General features: G+C 32.6%; 2 protein-coding genes across 4 annotated transcripts; both read left to right on the top strand.

Moving 5' to 3' along the window:
* The first annotated feature begins 1,479 nt into the window (after positions 1–1,479).
* On the top strand, positions 1,480–3,013 carry LOC110025753 (DNA-binding protein MNB1B-like). Of its 2 annotated transcripts, none has more exons than XM_020726395.1 (8): positions 1,480–1,634; positions 1,721–1,778; positions 1,903–2,013; positions 2,102–2,159; positions 2,243–2,287; positions 2,369–2,449; positions 2,538–2,621; positions 2,711–3,013. In XM_020726395.1, exons 2-8 carry the CDS (start codon positions 1,729–1,731, stop codon positions 2,735–2,737), a joined length of 456 nt encoding a protein of 151 aa, XP_020582054.1. In that variant the 5' UTR covers positions 1,480–1,634; positions 1,721–1,728; the 3' UTR covers positions 2,738–3,013. The 2 variants fall into 2 exon arrangements, with proteins under 2 accessions (XP_020582054.1, XP_020582053.1); XM_020726394.1 differs by having other exon boundaries at positions 1,483–1,634; positions 1,709–1,778.
* An 8,343-nt stretch (positions 3,014–11,356) lies between these two features.
* LOC110025744 (probable serine/threonine-protein kinase PBL21) lies at positions 11,357–17,285 on the top strand. 2 transcript variants are annotated; one of them, XM_020726376.1, is made up of 6 exons: positions 11,357–11,470; positions 11,858–11,956; positions 12,047–12,210; positions 12,321–12,510; positions 15,807–16,198; positions 16,936–17,285. In XM_020726376.1, exons 1-6 carry the CDS (start codon positions 11,368–11,370, stop codon positions 17,239–17,241), a joined length of 1,254 nt encoding a protein of 417 aa, XP_020582035.1. In that variant the 5' UTR covers positions 11,357–11,367; the 3' UTR covers positions 17,242–17,285. The 2 variants fall into 2 exon arrangements, with proteins under 2 accessions (XP_020582035.1, XP_020582036.1); XM_020726377.1 differs by having other exon boundaries at positions 11,394–11,470; positions 11,820–11,956.
* The last annotated feature ends 15 nt before the right edge of the window (positions 17,286–17,300 follow it).

A 17,300-nucleotide genomic window follows, 5' to 3' on the forward strand; every position in this document is an offset into this window, starting at 1 on the left:
ATTTTTGCATTAATTACATCCGAAACATTTAAAAAGTAGGGTTTCGTGTTTTTTGGGGGGGGGGGGGGGTTTGAGGCTTGAGAAAGAACTTGAAGTTTAGAGGACAAACCGAAGTGCAACACCACTCATGTTGCAATCAACTATTGCTAACCTTCACTGACTCTCATTGACCACCACCAACCTTTTTTTTTCAAAGACAACCTTAGCAAACATATCTTTACTTGAAGATTCGAGCATCATTGCGATCCATACCATATCGATGGTGCTTTGTTGATCTATGGAAGACTTCTGCAACATATAAACGCAAGAATTAACATTCACTAATGGAAGAACGAACAAGAAACACCACAAATTGTTGGAAGAAGTTTTAAGTAGAATAGGTAAAACTAAAGAACATATTTCTTTCTTTTTTTGTGGTCATTATAGAACTTTTCAGGCGATTCACTCTGCTCGAAATCAAAATAGATCAACATATATCAAATAACAATGTAATCAAGAAGAGGGAGGAAGTTTCTTAGGCACATAAATTAATCAATCGAAAGAAGAAGAAGCTAATAACATAAGGAACAACAAAAGGTCCAACTCGAGAGAAGAAAATTGAGAAGAGAAGAAGTCTTAGAAACCTCCACTCGAGAAAAAAAGAGTGAAGGGAACCATTAACTTTCTTTTGAAAGACGAGCCCTACACACAATCTCATCTTTGCTTGAAGATTTGAGCATCATTAGGATCGAGACCTTATCAACATCGAAGATTATTTGAGCTATAAGTTGTCTTTACAATGTCAACTGATTCCCAGAAGGTTGCTCATGTTAAATCAACTAGTGATCAAGCCAATAATAATTCTATCTTGTAAAATGAAAAAAAAAAGAAAGACTACTATTTTAAAATGTGACTTTTTAAACTTATTAAACTTATTATAATTATTGTGATATATATTCTTCATATTTTTCATTAAATTTAAATTAAATTTATAATTAATAAATGCATTCTAACACAAATTTGGCAATAAATTTTTTTTTCTATATTAATTTGTGAATCTAGATCATCAGGGCGACTGAAAAATTTCAATCAAATTAGATTATATTACTGTCATTTACGTACGAACAGCCAGAGCCGTTCATAAGACATTTCCCCAATCATCCACCGTTCGCTCTTGGTCCCCATCTCGTAACGAGAACGAACGCACCAGATCTTCCGACCATTGTTAATCATCCACTTTCCGCGGCACAATGCACCGCAACCCGCCTTATAGTACCCAACTTACCCCGATGCCATTTCCGTAAATAACATCAATCTCAAGTGCTAAGAAAAACACGAAAGTCTACACGTGGCGGGTATCCACCGTCAATCGACGCTCATCGCCACGTAGCGCCGCGTCTGCCCTTCATCCGCTTAATAAGAACAAGTGTTTAGGAAAACACTAAGAAATCTAGCAATAGAAAGGCAGCACACGGATCGATGACGTGGCATACAGCTTTCAAATCCCGCCCAAATTTCCTTCGGCCCCTTGCTGGCCCTTCGTCTATTGCATCTAATTCTCTCACTAGCCCTCCTCCTCTCCTTCTTATTGCTCTTCGCTCTCCCACTTCCAGCCGACCTTACCAGCTCGACGCGGAGAGAAACCCTAACCCTAGGTAAGATTTTCTATTCCGGCTGATTTGTGGTGTTTGCTACTTGCTGCTTCGGGTGCTTGATTGGTTGTTGGTAGGTGACTTAGCAGTTTCGAAGATGAAAGGTGGAAAATCCAAGGCCAACACATCGAAGAAGACGGATAGCAAGTACGTTTTCTCTTTTTCGTCTTTGTATTTGTTTGATGGGATAAATTGTTTTTTTTTTTTTTTTTTTTTTTTTTTTTTTTTTTTTTTTTGGGTTTGACTGTGGTTCTGTTGATCATTGCTAAAGGCTGGCTGTGAAGAAGGGCGTAGAGAAGAAACCGAAGGGAGGAGCGAAAGGGAAGGGCGGAAAGGATCCCAACAAGCCGAAGCGCCCGCCTAGCGCCTTCTTTGTCTTCATGTTTGGCTTTATTGATCCCTTTGAATTCATCGTTATCTGACCGTTAGTTGTTTTCCTTTGGTTGATTTGTTTTGTTTGGGTGAAATAGGGAGCAGTTCAGGAAGGAGTTCAAGGAGAAGAACCCTAACAACAAGCAGGTTTCTGTGGTATGTTCTATATTTATCTGTAGATTTATTCAGTTTTTAGATCTGTATACTTGGGAACTTTGTTGCATCATGATATGTAATAGGTTGGAAAAGCTGGAGGTGATAAGTGGAAATCGTTGTCTAATTCTGTAAGTGATTTTGTATATTTTGGTTATGGATCTGAATATATGTTGGGAAGTTGATGGTTCGTTTTTGCTAAAATTTTACAGGAGAAAGCTCCTTACGTTGCTAAGGCCGAAAAGCTGAAAGCGGAGTATCAGAAAAAGCTGAAGGCTTATGACGCTGGGGAGGTATTTTCGAATGATGCTAATTATTACAACAATATGTTGAATTTAAAACCAGTTTCTAAGTCTGTTTTATCGTTCCTCATCTTCTCAGGAGACAAAGAAAGATTTGGCTCATGAGGAGTCTTCCGATAAGTCAAAGTCCGAAGTTAGTGATGAAGAAGAAGGAAGTGAGGAGGTATTGATCAGTTCTATTCCTATCAACATGTGATTAATTATAATCTCTTCAAGAGATTAGATTTTTTTCACTTGGTTTAATTTTTGCAGGATGAAGATGAAGAGGATGATGATTGAACTAAAAGGTTTATAATCAATAACAAGAAATTGACGAGATGGTGGCAATCTTCGTCTGTTGGTAATCTTTTGGCACTCAAAAGTGGCCACTATCGATGCGTTGGTGCAGGGCTTCACATGAACACATGTTTCTTGTTTTACCTTATTTTCCCTTTTTCTTCCCCGTGAGCTAGGTCATAGTATATGATTCTCCGTTTGTTTTAAGAAGCTCTGCTTAATTCCTTGTATCTAACGTTAAACTCTCTTTTTGTTATTAGTAGAAGTGGTTTCCTTTTATTCTTGCTTCTTCTGCTAATCATCTTTTGGAATGTGGATTTGACCAATGTTAATTGTGCATGACGATAACTAGACTGCGTTGAATTCAGGCTTTGGAAAAACTCTTAATCATTACATGCATCAGTAATCAAATTATGAGCAATTTGTTCTGTCTTCCAGCTAACGATTCAAACGTTCTAGTTTTCTGTTCGTTTTCCTCAATTACGATCTAATGTTCGTAATTGTGTATTTGTATGAGCGAGGATTGAGCTGAAATTATGGTCTTTTAAAACACAAGTTGAAACGGCCTTGTGATGAAAATGCAAGTTTTTGGCTTGATGAATGAAATGTTGTCTGTTATTATAACCTGATATTCTTGTTATTATTGTCGTTTTTTGAGATGAAATTAAAATATTCTTAATTATTGTTTGTGATGCGGCCATTGAAGGAATTGATCGGGTTGACTTTTATTAGATTGGATGAGTGAAGTTTTATAGTTGACGTCAATCATTCATCATTGGGATGATTCCACGTGCTTTCAAGCATGTATGTGACATGAGGAAAATCGCAATGACCTGTAGATTTTGTTATTTCAACGGATGTTGACTTTGTTATTCAGTATTGTTTTTCTTTGAATTTTTGCCGATCGAGTCTGTTTATTCATTTTTTGAATGATTTATTCGGTCTGATTTATTTGTCTGTCTTCGCCTAGTTTGTAATATCAATGTTTCTAATTGCGGACCTATGATTTTGATTTGAAGTTTGAATGTTTTTTTTTTTTTTCATTCATTAAATGAATTTTGTAAATAAATTATATCTTTATATAAACAATTATTAGATGAATAATAAGAAATTATTTAATATATATTATTAACAATAATTAAGTTTATTTTCCGAAGTGTTTTATTGATCGCACATTTTATTTAGCTCTTAGTAAGTACATGTTGAAGTCCTTTTAATTATACATTTTTTTTTACACTAGTTGAATTTAATGCATTTGCTCTTTTATCTGGATTATCAAAGTGGTTGATGTTTAATGTGATGAAACCATCAAGAGACTCTAATCTTGTTTGTACTTGGTGCTAGGGAGTAATTATTAAGTGCAAATAATTATTTAATGTGAAGGGCATGTGAATTTTGTTATATTTTGGTTGTATTGATACAATGACTTTGAACAACAAACCCAAGATATTTAAATTGTTCACACCTTTTATTAATTTGATTGCCTAAAGTTACACTTATGTCACTTGAGCATCTACCACTAAAATTACATTCCATGTATTCAGTTTTAGTTCTACTTAAATGAAGGGCTTTAGACTCCAATATAAACCTTCATAATTCGAGTTTTTCTTGGGCTTCTTCTTTTGTCAACAAGAAGAATATTTAAAGATATAAATCTAAATTGATTATGAGAAATCTATGTAATACGTTTAAACTTATGTTTAATTATCCTCTCACATAGTTTTAAAGTATGACACATTAACTTAATTCTTTTATCATTTGCACACTTTTGTGCATCCCTTTATTCTAAAAAATGAGAACCAAAATACTCATTCCACTCTTTCGACATCTTTCTACTTTTTAAAATAATACGAGTTTAGTAAGTCAAGTAACTCCCAAATCTCCTAAACATTTCCATACTTCAATATGACTATTATCGGGACGCACAGACTTTTCACTCTTGGTTTTCTTTAAAGCTTCATCATAATTTCTTATATTTTATATTTTCTTGCATGTTATTATTCACAATAACTAGTGGTAGGTTAATAGAGACGGCTTGTAACCCTACTAATAGAGGTGAGCTTGAGCTTGTGGCTTAATAAGTGAAATAATTAATTTCACCTATTAATGATTTCAAATTGAAGGGCTATTTAAATTTATTTTATATGCTTTTTAATTATGTTGAGTTTATGCCGTCATTACAATGAGAAAATATAGAAAAGATAATTAGTGAAGAGTTGAATAAAGCGGCTTGGAGAAATAATGTATTTTTTTGAACTCAGTAATTTTTTACAAATAAACTAGAAAAAAATTAAATATGACCAAGTACCCTAAATACACATTTTATGAAAAAATATATAATGATTGAGCTTGATAATTTTATTTATTGAAATGTAAACGATAAGATTTTATGGCATGTAAAATGAATAATATTAAAATAAAAAATATAAAAAAACCATAATTTGTTCCTTATTTGTGTCCCTCATGACATTTAAATGCATGATTGATTAGCTTCAAAGTCATTGTGACTTCATTATTATCATTTGTTTATCTCATGTAATTTTAAAAACTTCTATATGCATACACACACACACATACATACACACATAGACATACATACATACATACATACACTATGCATGCAAGTTGAAAATTTATTCATTGTTTGATTGGCCACATCAACCAATGATGTTATCATTTGTTGATGTGGTCAGGAGTCATCTCCAACACTCAAGAAATCAAGTTCAAAGTTTCCTTCATGATTCATAAAAACACCTCCCCCATCCTCTCCAATTGAAATGATCTATTGGATTCACATGAAAAATTCTTTGTGTGTGTGTGTATATTCCATCTTGGACATATCTCCTTCCATTTTATGATGATTGGTAACTAAAATATTTGTTGACTCTTTCCATTTATTTAGAAGATTTTGATAGTGAAAAATCAAGTAATGTTGTTTATTCTTTTGTTAATACTTCCAAATCTTCTTTTCACCATGAGTTGTAACTTCGTTTCTCTTCCAACCTTTGGTGGTAAATTGATCATGTATCATAGGCATGAGATTGAGATGGTGTTGAAATAATTGACGAAAATGGGGCCCTATTGTTAGCTTTTTAAGCTAGCATGGACACCATATTCGCTTGCCCGAACAAATATGCCATGGCATACAGAGAAAAAATGCCTACTTATTAGAGAACATACATGACAGGCACTTATGAAACTTAACACATGCATTCAAGGTAATTTATCTAAAGGCTTTCAAGTGAAATGTCTTTAAATGTATATCAAATTTAAGCATCTTAGTAGCGCAACTAACTATCGTGTAATGATTAGATTGTTTAAGTAGACTTAAATAAAGAACATAAATTAAAGCATTTGAATTTTGATAAGTAATATATCATGCCTCCTCAAGTTATTTCAAGTCTTCTCTCACATTAAAGAATGGCATGCAGGATGCATAAAGTACACTTTATTGATATTAATAAGGAAAACCTATCATAATGAATTACATAGTGGCAATGACTTATGGGACGATGATACGTTCATATAATCTACCACCCTACTTCATACTAATTATGGGTAATCATCATTTCCACACGAACTTGTTTGCAAGACATGCTGGACGTTCAAATAGTGCTTGTGTAGAACAATTTCTAGGCAAAGAGTCATATAAGAATATGAAAAAAAGAATAATACTTGTATGGGTGTAAATGAGGTGAGTCTGAATGAGCTCAATACTTTTTCATGTTCGATACATTCAAAAAGTTTTGTTCAAAATAAACTGGTGTTTGAAATTGCTTGTAAATAGCATATTTGTGTTAGACTCAATTCAAATTTGTTTGTTTTTTTAGCTCATGGTTTACTTGAAATTAGCTCCAATGATTTAAGAATAAGTCATCTTTAACACTTTTTTAGCACAACATAAAAATCAATAGGAAATTATTATAATAATATTAATTATTTAATTATTTTAAGTCAAAATGAATTGACCACAATTTAATAAAGATTAGCTCGTGTTCGACTCATTTATAAATCGAGCTGAAAAAATTGTTTATGTTTTATTTACATAATGAACGAATTGAACACAAGCTACTTAATGCAGCGATTTCAAGTTGTTCGTGAACAAAGAGTGTTTTTGATAGCTCTATATATATGTTCTCTCTCTCCCTCTATGTTTTCTGTGATAAAAGTGTTATTTGCACTTAGGGTTGTTTGGGACAGCTTTCTACATGCTTTGCTTTTTAAACTGCCACCACAGTTCTGCTTGGGAGCTTTCTACATGCTTTGCTTTTTAAACTGCCACCAGCTTGATGTTTTTTTTAGAAATTTATGTGTTAGAAAGCTACTTTTCAAATGAAATGATAAAGGGCAGTGTCTTTCATAAAGTTGTGGTATGAATTTTTAAAAAATAAAATAAATTTATAATAGCCACTGTAACGTTTTGAAAAATAACTTTTACTGCAACATATTTATAGCTACTTATTCAAATAGGTGCAGCTGTCCCAAGCAGACCCTTCCTTCTGTGTTATTGACCTTACCATGTTCATTGTATGGCATCACCCTTGTGTTACTACATTATGTGTCCATTGAAATGAAGACGTCACTATAATGCCATTCAAATTGACATGGAGTAAAGTGCCAAAATAATCTCTGGCTATTTACACGGGGTTCATTTAGTCTCAATATTAATAGAAACGTCAAATAATCTCGAGACTCTTTAATTTGGGGCTGGAATAGTTAGTTCTAGAGGATTATTAAAGCTTAATTTTAAAATTGCCGGGTACTTATTTGACACTTCTATAAAACTCTGGTACTAAAAACACACAATGGCAGTACTCAAGGACTATTTTAACACTTTACTCATTTGACATGCAGTGAGTTCAATTCAATTCGATACACATACATTCTAAATATCCTTTTTTTTCCCCTTCTTTCAATGATTCTTATCTCAAAGTCATATCTTTACCTTAGTTCAAAGATCTATCCCATTTACAATTATGCTCTAAATTTAGATGTCAACATAAAAAAGTTATGGATGTAAGAAGCATGCTAAAATTTGTTAAAATTTGTTAGATAAACTTAAGGTACTAAAAACACACAATGGCAGTACTCAAGGACTATTTTAACACTTTACTCATTTGACATGCAGTGAGTTCAATTCAATTCGATACACATACATTCTAAATATTTGCAACTAAACATTCTTTTTTTCCCTTCTTTCAATGATTCTTATCTCAAAGTCATATATTTATCTTAGCTCAAAGATCTATCCCATTTACAATTATGTTCTAAATTTAGATGTCAACATAAAAAATTTATGGATGTAAGAAGCATGCTAAAATTTGTTAGATAAACTTAATAGAAAAGATAATTAGTGAAGAGTTGAATAAAGCGGCATGGAGAAATAATGTATTTTTTTGAACTCGGTAATTTTTACAAATAGACTAGAAAAAAATTAAATATGACTAAGGTCTACCAAGTACCTTAAATAAACATTTTATGAAAAAATATATAATGATTGAGCTTGATAATTTTATTTATTGAAATGTAAACGATAAGATTTTATGGCATGTAAAATGAATAATATTAAAATAAAAAATATAAAAAAACCATAATTTGTTCCTTATTTGTGTCCCTCATGACATTTAAATGCATGATTGATTAGCTTCAAAGTCATTGTGACTTCATTATTATCATTTGTTTATCTCATGTAATTTTAAAAACTTCTATATGCATACACACACACACATACATACACACATAGACATACATACATACATACATACACTATGCATGCAAGTTGAAAATTTATTCATTGTTTGATTGGCCACATCAACCAATGATGTTATCATTTGTTGATGTGGTCAGGAGTCATCTCCAACACTCAAGAAATCAAGTTCAAAGTTTCCTTCATGATTCATAAAAACACCTCCCCCATCCTCTCCAATTGAAATGATCTATTGGATTCACATGAAAAATTCTTTTGATGTGGTCAGGAGTCATCTCCAACACTCAAGAATTCAAGTTCAAAGTTTCCTTCATGATTCATAAGAACACCTCCCCCATCCTCTCCAATTGAAATGATTTATTGGATTCACATGAAAAATTCTATGTGTGTGTGTGTATATTCCATCTTGGACATATCTCCTTCCATTTTATGATGATTGGTAACTAAAATATTTGTTGACTCTTTCCATTTATTTAGAAGATTTTGATAGTGAAAAATCAAGTAATGTTGTTTATTCTTTTGTTAATACTTCCAAATCTTCTTTTCACCATGAGTTGTAACTTCGTTTCTCTTCCAACCTTTGGTGGTAAATTGATCATGTATCATAGGCATGAGATTGAGATGGTGTTGAAATAATTGACGAAAATGGGGCCCTATTGTTAGCTTTTTAAGCTTGCATGGACAACATATTCGCTTGCCCTAACAAATATGCCATGGCATACAGAGAAAAAATGCCTACTTATTAGAGAACATACATGACAGGCACTTATGAAACTTAACACATGCATTCAAGGTAATTTATCTAAAGGCTTTCAAGTGAAATGTCTTTAAAAGTATATCAAATTTAAGCATCTTAGTAGCACAACTAACTATCGTGTAATGATTAGATTGTTTAAGTAGACTTAAATAAAGAACATAAATTAAAGCATTTGAATTTTGATAAGTAATATATCATGCCTCCTCAAGTTATTTCAAGTCTTCTCTCACATTAAAGAATGGCATGCATGATGCATAAAGTACACTTTATTGATATTAACAAGGAAAACCTATCATAATTAATTACATAGTGGCAATGACTTATGGGACCTTTCAAGTCTTCTCTCACATTAAAGAATGGCATGCAGGATGCATAAAGTACACTTTATTGATATTAATAAGGAAAACCTATCATAATGAATTACATAGTGGCAATGACTTATGGGACGATGATACGTTCATATAATCTACCACCCTACTTCATACTAATTATGGGTAATCATCATTTCCACACGAACTTGTTTGCAAGACATGCTGGACGTTCAAATAGTGCTTGTGTAGAACAATTTCTAGGCAAAGAGTCATATAAGAATATGAAAAAAAGAATAATACTTGTATGGGTGTAAATGAGGTGAGTCTGAATGAGCTCAATACTTTTTCATGTTCGATACATTCAAAAAGTTTTGTTCAAAATAAACTGGTGTTTGAAATTGCTTGTAAATAGCATATTTGTGTTAGACTCAATTCAAATTTGTTTGTTTTTTTAGCTCATGGTTTACTTGAAAGTAGCTCCAATGATTTAAGAATAAGTCATCTTTAACACTTTTTTAGCACAACATAAAAATCAATAGGAAATTATTATAATAATATTAATTATTTAATTATTTTAAGTCAAAATGAATTGACCACAATTTAATAAAGATTAGCTCGTGTTCGACTCATTTATAAATCGAGCTGAAAAAATTGTTTATGTTTTATTTACATAATGAACGAATTGAACACAAGCTACTTAATGCAGCGATTTCAAGTTGTTCGTGAACAAAGAGTGTTTTTGATAGCTCTATATATATGTTCTCTCTCTCCCTCTATGTTTTCTGTGATAAAAGTGTTATTTGCACTTAGGGTTGTTTGGGACAGCTTTCTACATGCTTTGCTTTTTAAACTGCCACCACAGTTCTGCTTGGGGTTTTTTTTAGAAATTTATGTGTTAGAAAGCTACTTTTCAAATGAAATGATAAAGGTCAGTGTCTTTCATAAAGTTGTGGTATGAATTTTTAAAAAATAAAATAAATTTATAATAGCCACTGTAACGTTTTGAAAAATAACTTTTACTGCAACATATTTATAGCTACTTATTCAAATAGGTGCAGCTGTCCCAAACAGACCCTTCCTTTTGTGTTATTGAACTTACCATGTTCATTGTATGGCATCACCCTTGTGTTACTACATTATGTGTCCATTGAAATGAAGACGTCACTATAATGCCATTCAAATTGACATGGAGTAAAGAGCCAAAATAATCTCTGGCTATTTACACGGGGTTCATTTAGTCTCAATATTAATAGAAACGTCAAATAATCTCGAGACTCTTTAATTTGGGGCTGGAATAGTTAGTTCTAGAGGATTATTAAAGCTTAATTTTAAAATTGCCGGGTACTTATTTGACACTTCTATAAAACTCTGGTACTAAAAACACACAATGGCAGTACTCAAGGACTATTTTAACACTTTACTCATTTGACATGCAGTGAGTTCAATTCAATTCGATACACATACATTCTAAATATTTGCAACTAAACATTCTTTTTTTCCCTTCTTTCAATGATTCTTATCTCAAAGTCATATATTTATCTTAGCTCAAAGATCTATCCCATTTACAATTATGTTCTAAATTTAGATGTCAACATAAAAAATTTATGGATGTAAGAAGCATGCTAAAATTTGTTAGATAAACTTAATTTTTTTTTTATATTTGAACCAGTCATGTAATTTTTCATATTAATATATATAATTACGATTAAAAAATAGGAAAATAAATGTTAAAAAATCATCAATTTATTTCAAGGCAAATGAAATCTATGAATAATTAAATATATTTTTTAATTTCTTAAAAATTAAATCTAATAAATTTATATCTTGAGAGAGAGAGAGAGCGAGAGAGGGAGATTTCATGGATACATTCTCCTCCCCCTTCATCTTCTTCGATGGCGGCAAGGTGGCGCAGAGTCCATCTTCTGCTAAAAGCAGAGACTCCGAGGCGGCAAAAAAACAATGTGAGAAGCTTTCTCTCTCCTCTCCGGAAAATAGTTTTCAAAAGCTTTTACTCTCCAGCTCTCTCTCTCCTCCTCCTCACCGCCCTTCTTATTTTAGCAATTTCTGTTAACCGAACTTTCCCAATTCCGGCCCTATTCTTCCATCTTCTCTTCTAAAAATATATAATCCATCGCATATTCGTCCAATTTTCTACGATTTTGCATCTTTCGAGGACACATAATTTTGCCTTTCCGATTCTTTTCCATTAAATTTATCATGCTTTCTTGTGGCTGTTGGTCGTTTTCCCCCTTCCCAATGGTGCGAGGGGGAATTCGGAACAATTTACAGTGAAATCTATTGTTCAATTAGGGTTACATCGAAGAAAATGAGTTGCTTCTCTTGTGTAAGCTCCCGCCACAGGGAGCTTAGAAAGCGGATGGGTTCCAGGATTGCGAGCTCTGCACTTGCTCGTTCATCATCCTTATCTCACATTGTTGATAAATTGGGTAAAAACAAAATTGAGTGAGGAAATGGTTAATTTGTGCGAATTTCTTTTCGAATATTTGAGCTTGGTTTGGGTTGGTTTGTTGTTGCAGAGAATGAAGCGAATCGTTTATCCCCAAAAGGGGAGAAATCAAATGGTGCCCGCAGTTTTACCTTGGAACAACTTGCAGCAGCTACAAAGAACTTTAGGGAGACCAATCTGATTGGAGAAGGTGGCTTTGGGAGGGTTTTTAAGGGGGTTCTTGAGAATAACGAGGCAATTTTTCACCATTTTGTCTATTGTTTTCATTGAAATTGCATGGTTAATATATGGGGTTTTATTCTTAATGGATTGTTTCTGCTGTTTTTTGAACTTTTGATTAATAGGTTGTGGCAATCAAGCAGCTTAATCGAGATGGGCTTCAGGGGAGCAATGAGTTTCTTGTGGAGGTTCTGATGTTAACAATGCTGCATCATCCCAATCTTGTCAGCTTAATCGGCTACTGTGCAGAGGGATGTGAGAGGCTCTTGGTTTATGAGTACATGTCTCATGGAAGCTTGGATGATCACTTGTTCTGTAAGCATTTTTTATTGCTTTTATTTTGCTAATTTTTGTTAAATCATCATTTTGCATAATTTAATACCACCATAGATTAACATTATAAGTCATTGAAATTAATATGTTTCCTGCATGAGGTAGAATTACATTAGCTGCTTTTTTATATGAATCTGATAAGAGTTTTGATTTTCTTCACTTGTTAAGCATTTTTCATGTGTAGTTCTTATGTCTGCATTATGAGTAGCTAAAAAAGAAAATGGAAATAAATAAGGGGAATTCACATACATACCACACAAGTTTCAGGTATTTACCTATCGGACACCTAAACATTCATATTTTCATGCATACCGCTCAAATTTTAACATCAAATCAAAGTTACCACCATCACTATCTTTGTAAAAATGAAATACATCTCTCATGCATAGGTTTATGACACTAAGTTACTATAAGTGTAAATATCATACTTTCGGTGTTAGATATGTATATACAAAAGAAGTTTGTGGTGTATATGCAAATTTCCAAAAAAAAAAAAAAAAAAAATTAGGGTGGATGGCTAACCTCTTGTGCAGGTTCTTAAAGATGCACTAATTGAATTTGTGGCAGAAGCGCAACTTAACTGTTAAAACCTATAGCATTTGGTTTCTACTCAAATGTGGGTATTAGGCATTTATTCCTTATTTTACATTTGAAACAACTCCTAAATCATATACATGTATGAAGTATTTTTAATAAATTAGGTATGAAGCTAAAAGTATAAATAAAATATTGGTGAGCTTAAGTAAAATCTATAGGTTTTGATGCGGTACATATATGTCCTAAGGAAGCAAATAATACTATCTTAGTAACTTTATTTATAAATTTTTGTTCTTTTACCAATGATTTAGACAAAGCTAGAGCATCTTGTAGAGAACTTTATTTTACAAACCTGAAGTTTGTGGTCTAACTATGCAATTATTTATATATTTGTAGATTTAAAAAAAAAAATATGGTAAATACGCATCAAAATGATTAAAAAAGTCGGCTAAATTTATTGTTAGAGTCCATTTGTATGAATTGTAATTAACAAGATAACTCTTTATATTATTTTTGAAGACATTGTTTCTTCACGGCTTCTCATATATGATAATGTGATATCGAGAAAAATAGTGATAATGTTATAAGCATTCTTATGTCACAGTTGTGAAGTTTGTCCTTTTGTGGCATTTTATGGGAGTACATGAAAATATAAAATATCAAACAAAATTGGGGGATTTATATACATACCATAAATTTTTTTAATGTATTTACATATCTTCACTTGAACTCTGACATTCATTCATATTCCACTATAGTAGCTAGATAACCTCAAAATATATGTAGGAAAAGGCATGCATGTTATACTTTAAATAGTTTAATACTAGTGAAATTTTTTATGTGCTTTAAAGATTTGAATGTTATTTAAGTGTATAAATGTTTAGATGTAAGGTATGTAAATATATAAGAATTTTATGTTATTTATGTTTGATGTGATCAATACATTTGGATTTAATATTAAAATAGGATATAAGAGGTTGATAGGATGGCCATATTTAAAAGTTTCTATAAACTTATGCTATAAGTTTCACATACTTTCACTAATGCGGACTAATGGATCTTAAAACATGCTTAAAATGCTCATGATCAATGAAAAAAAAATACTTAATGTGTTCTTATTTCTTGAAAATGCATACTCAAAACTATCTTGCATGCAATAAACATAGTTTCTTTTGATTTCAATTATCATTATTATTGATTTTTTAAACAAAAGTTTATGGCACCATATATATGCTTTTAAACATAGAAGGATAAATTAAGGGATGATTATATTATAAATCTAGTTAGATCTAATATCAATTGAAGAGAGAGGATAATGAAAAATAGATTTTTGAGTGGTTTGAATATGTATAATGTAAGATATTAAGTGCCCATCAAATGAATAAATAAACTTAAACGAGTAAATTAAATAGTCTTAGATGGATTGAGGATGAAATAATATGGAATAAAAGGTAAAATGCATAGAAATTTTTCAAAAAGATTTCTAAAGAATATATATGACACCTCTTGTAGCTCTCAACAGAAATGAATGGAAACTGGGGATTCGTAGAGCCGACCACAAACAATTAGAATAAACTTAATGATAATTGTAATATCATGAAGTTATTTTAATTAACACTGTTATTTGCAACCAATATCTTCTCATCATTTTTGCAAATTGTCATTTTCATTTGTGATTGCTCTCTTTCTTTTTCACCATTCGTTGAAAGAGTTACATCAACTAGATCTCCTTTGATAGCCATTTAGCCAAGCTTCGTTGATAAAATGAAGTTTTGCATACAAACCACACAATTTCTATGTATTTACGTATCTAACACCTAAATTTCAATTTTTACATACATACCACCTTGTGCATGAAAAGGTGTATTCCACTTTTTAAAAGTTAAAAATGTGTTATTTTTGATGTACAAAATTGCCCTTTTACCTTAGTTCATTAATTGGGGGTCAAAATAACAGATATTAAATACATAGGAATTAGTTGGTATGTATGTAAATGCCCCTCAACAAAAAGGCAGATCTAACTGCCAAGATAATCCCTACTCTATGTAACAAATATACTTACTCGACAAAACAAATTTGCATTAACTGTATTACCTTTGTATCATGTCTTACACAAATCTTGAGCTCGATTGGCCTTTGCTTCTTCTTCTTCCTCACAACGAGTAACTCTTTTTACTGTCTTATTTTATAGTTCTAGATAAAAATGTCAAAATGGTCCCTAAACTCTTTGCAAAGGTTATTTTAGTCACAGAGTTTATAAAAGGGTCATTTACGTACATAGCACAAAATTCTTACATATCTCACACCAAAACTTTCATATTTACACACACAGCAAGCACTCAATACTTAACATAAAAAAAATAACATGATTAATCTTTTTAAAAGTCAAATACAACTTTTCATGCATAGGTTTAAAGCACCAAAATGTCATGTTTGTAAATATAGAAGTTTAGGTGTGAGATATGTAAATACATAAGAATTGTGTGTAACATATGTAAATTTGTCTTTATAACATTGTTAATTTAGTACTTAAATTTTTTAATATGAGTTAAAATAATCCTAAGTGAGAACTAATTCAACAATTTTATAAACTCCGGGATTAAAATTACCCGATGTAAACAGTCAGACGATTATTTTGGCACTTTACTCAATAGTTTTACTCCTTAAAATTCACCACAAATGCTATACTAATGTCATCCTTGATTCACATGAAGGTTGATACTAAGATTTTTGTATGTCAGATTTATCTCCAGGACAAGAACCGCTGGACTGGAACAAAAGGATAAAGATTGCTTTGGGCTCAGCCATGGGGCTTGCATATCTACATGATGCAGCCGATCCGCCTGTTATTTACCGCGATCTAAAATCTGCAAACATATTGTTGGATGAGGATTTCAACCCAAAGCTTTCTGATTTTGGACTCGCTAAGCTTGCACCAGTGGGTGATAAGACCCATGTTTCGACAAGGGTCATGGGAACTTATGGCTACTGTGCTCCTGACTACGCCATGAGCGGCAAGCTGACGGTGAAGTCGGATGTATATAGTATCGGTGTCGTACTTTTGGAGCTGCTTAGGGGGCAGAAAGCATACGACTTAACTCGGAAATCAGGGGAGGAGAATTTGATCACATTGGTTGGTATCTTACATTCGTTCCATCAGTCTTTTTTATATAGAGAGAGCTGTCAGAAGAGTTTATTATTCGTGTTTAATTCGTTCGTAAAGCCAAATCAAATATGAACATATGTTTTGAGCTTGATTTTTAAGTGGGCTGAACACGAATAGATTTTTGTTTGATTGTGTTTGGCTCACTATTGGTTCAACTGTGAACTGCCCACTCTTGAGCAGATCCTACATGGCTTAAGATTGGTTCAAAATAGTTTGATTTGATCTTGATCCGAAGCATCGACTCACAATAGCTTGATTTGATCTTGATCCAAGCCACACATTGCTATAGGCTTGCTTAAATTTGATCTTGATTAGAGTCATGCTAGACTTAACTATTGCAATATGAACCAAAAGTAGGTTTGATTTGGATCCATGATCTTTTAAGCTGTATTCGTAGTCCACCCTACAACATGTGGCCATACATTTGTAGTAACATTAGTAGTTGATATTTACAGTAGTGAAGAACAAAAAAAAAATGATGCCTGCATGCATGCACTCACATTTTTGGTTCTTCCTTGATGTCATATCTGAGTGCACAAAATGAAAAGCATTTCCTCTATTCTACACTAAGGTCTCTTTGGGGCTGCCACAGTTTCAAAAAATCCGACAACAGATTTCTTACCATTGCCATTTGGTCTGAAATACAACACAAATAGAAAGTTGTCCCAAATAAAACTCTTAACCGATTCGTTCTTTTGTTTCAGTCCCGCCCTTTTCTCAACGATCGAAGAAGATTCACTCATCTAGCAGATCCATTGCTTAAAGGCCGGTTCCCCATTCGCCCTTTCTACCAGCTCGCCGTGGTCATCTCTCTATGCCTCCATGAGAAGCCACAGATTCGTCCGGCAGCTCGAGATGTTGCCTATGCTCTCAAACACATAGCTTCTCAGCCCTACGATGATTCACAGAATGGATGCAATATTTCAGCGCCTTCCTCACCAATGGTAAACCCCAAGCTGACTCTGGTTGAAGAAGAGGATGATAGGAGTGAAGGCCATTCTGATTTATAGCCATTCTTGTGCTGATTCAGTTTTGTTCTAAGAAGTGTGTTCTAAATTGTTGGGGGGGG

Source organism: Phalaenopsis equestris, unplaced genomic scaffold (assembly GCF_001263595.1).
Source record: "Phalaenopsis equestris unplaced genomic scaffold, ASM126359v1 Scaffold000326, whole genome shotgun sequence".
NCBI classification, from domain to species: Eukaryota; Viridiplantae; Streptophyta; class Magnoliopsida; order Asparagales; family Orchidaceae; genus Phalaenopsis; species Phalaenopsis equestris.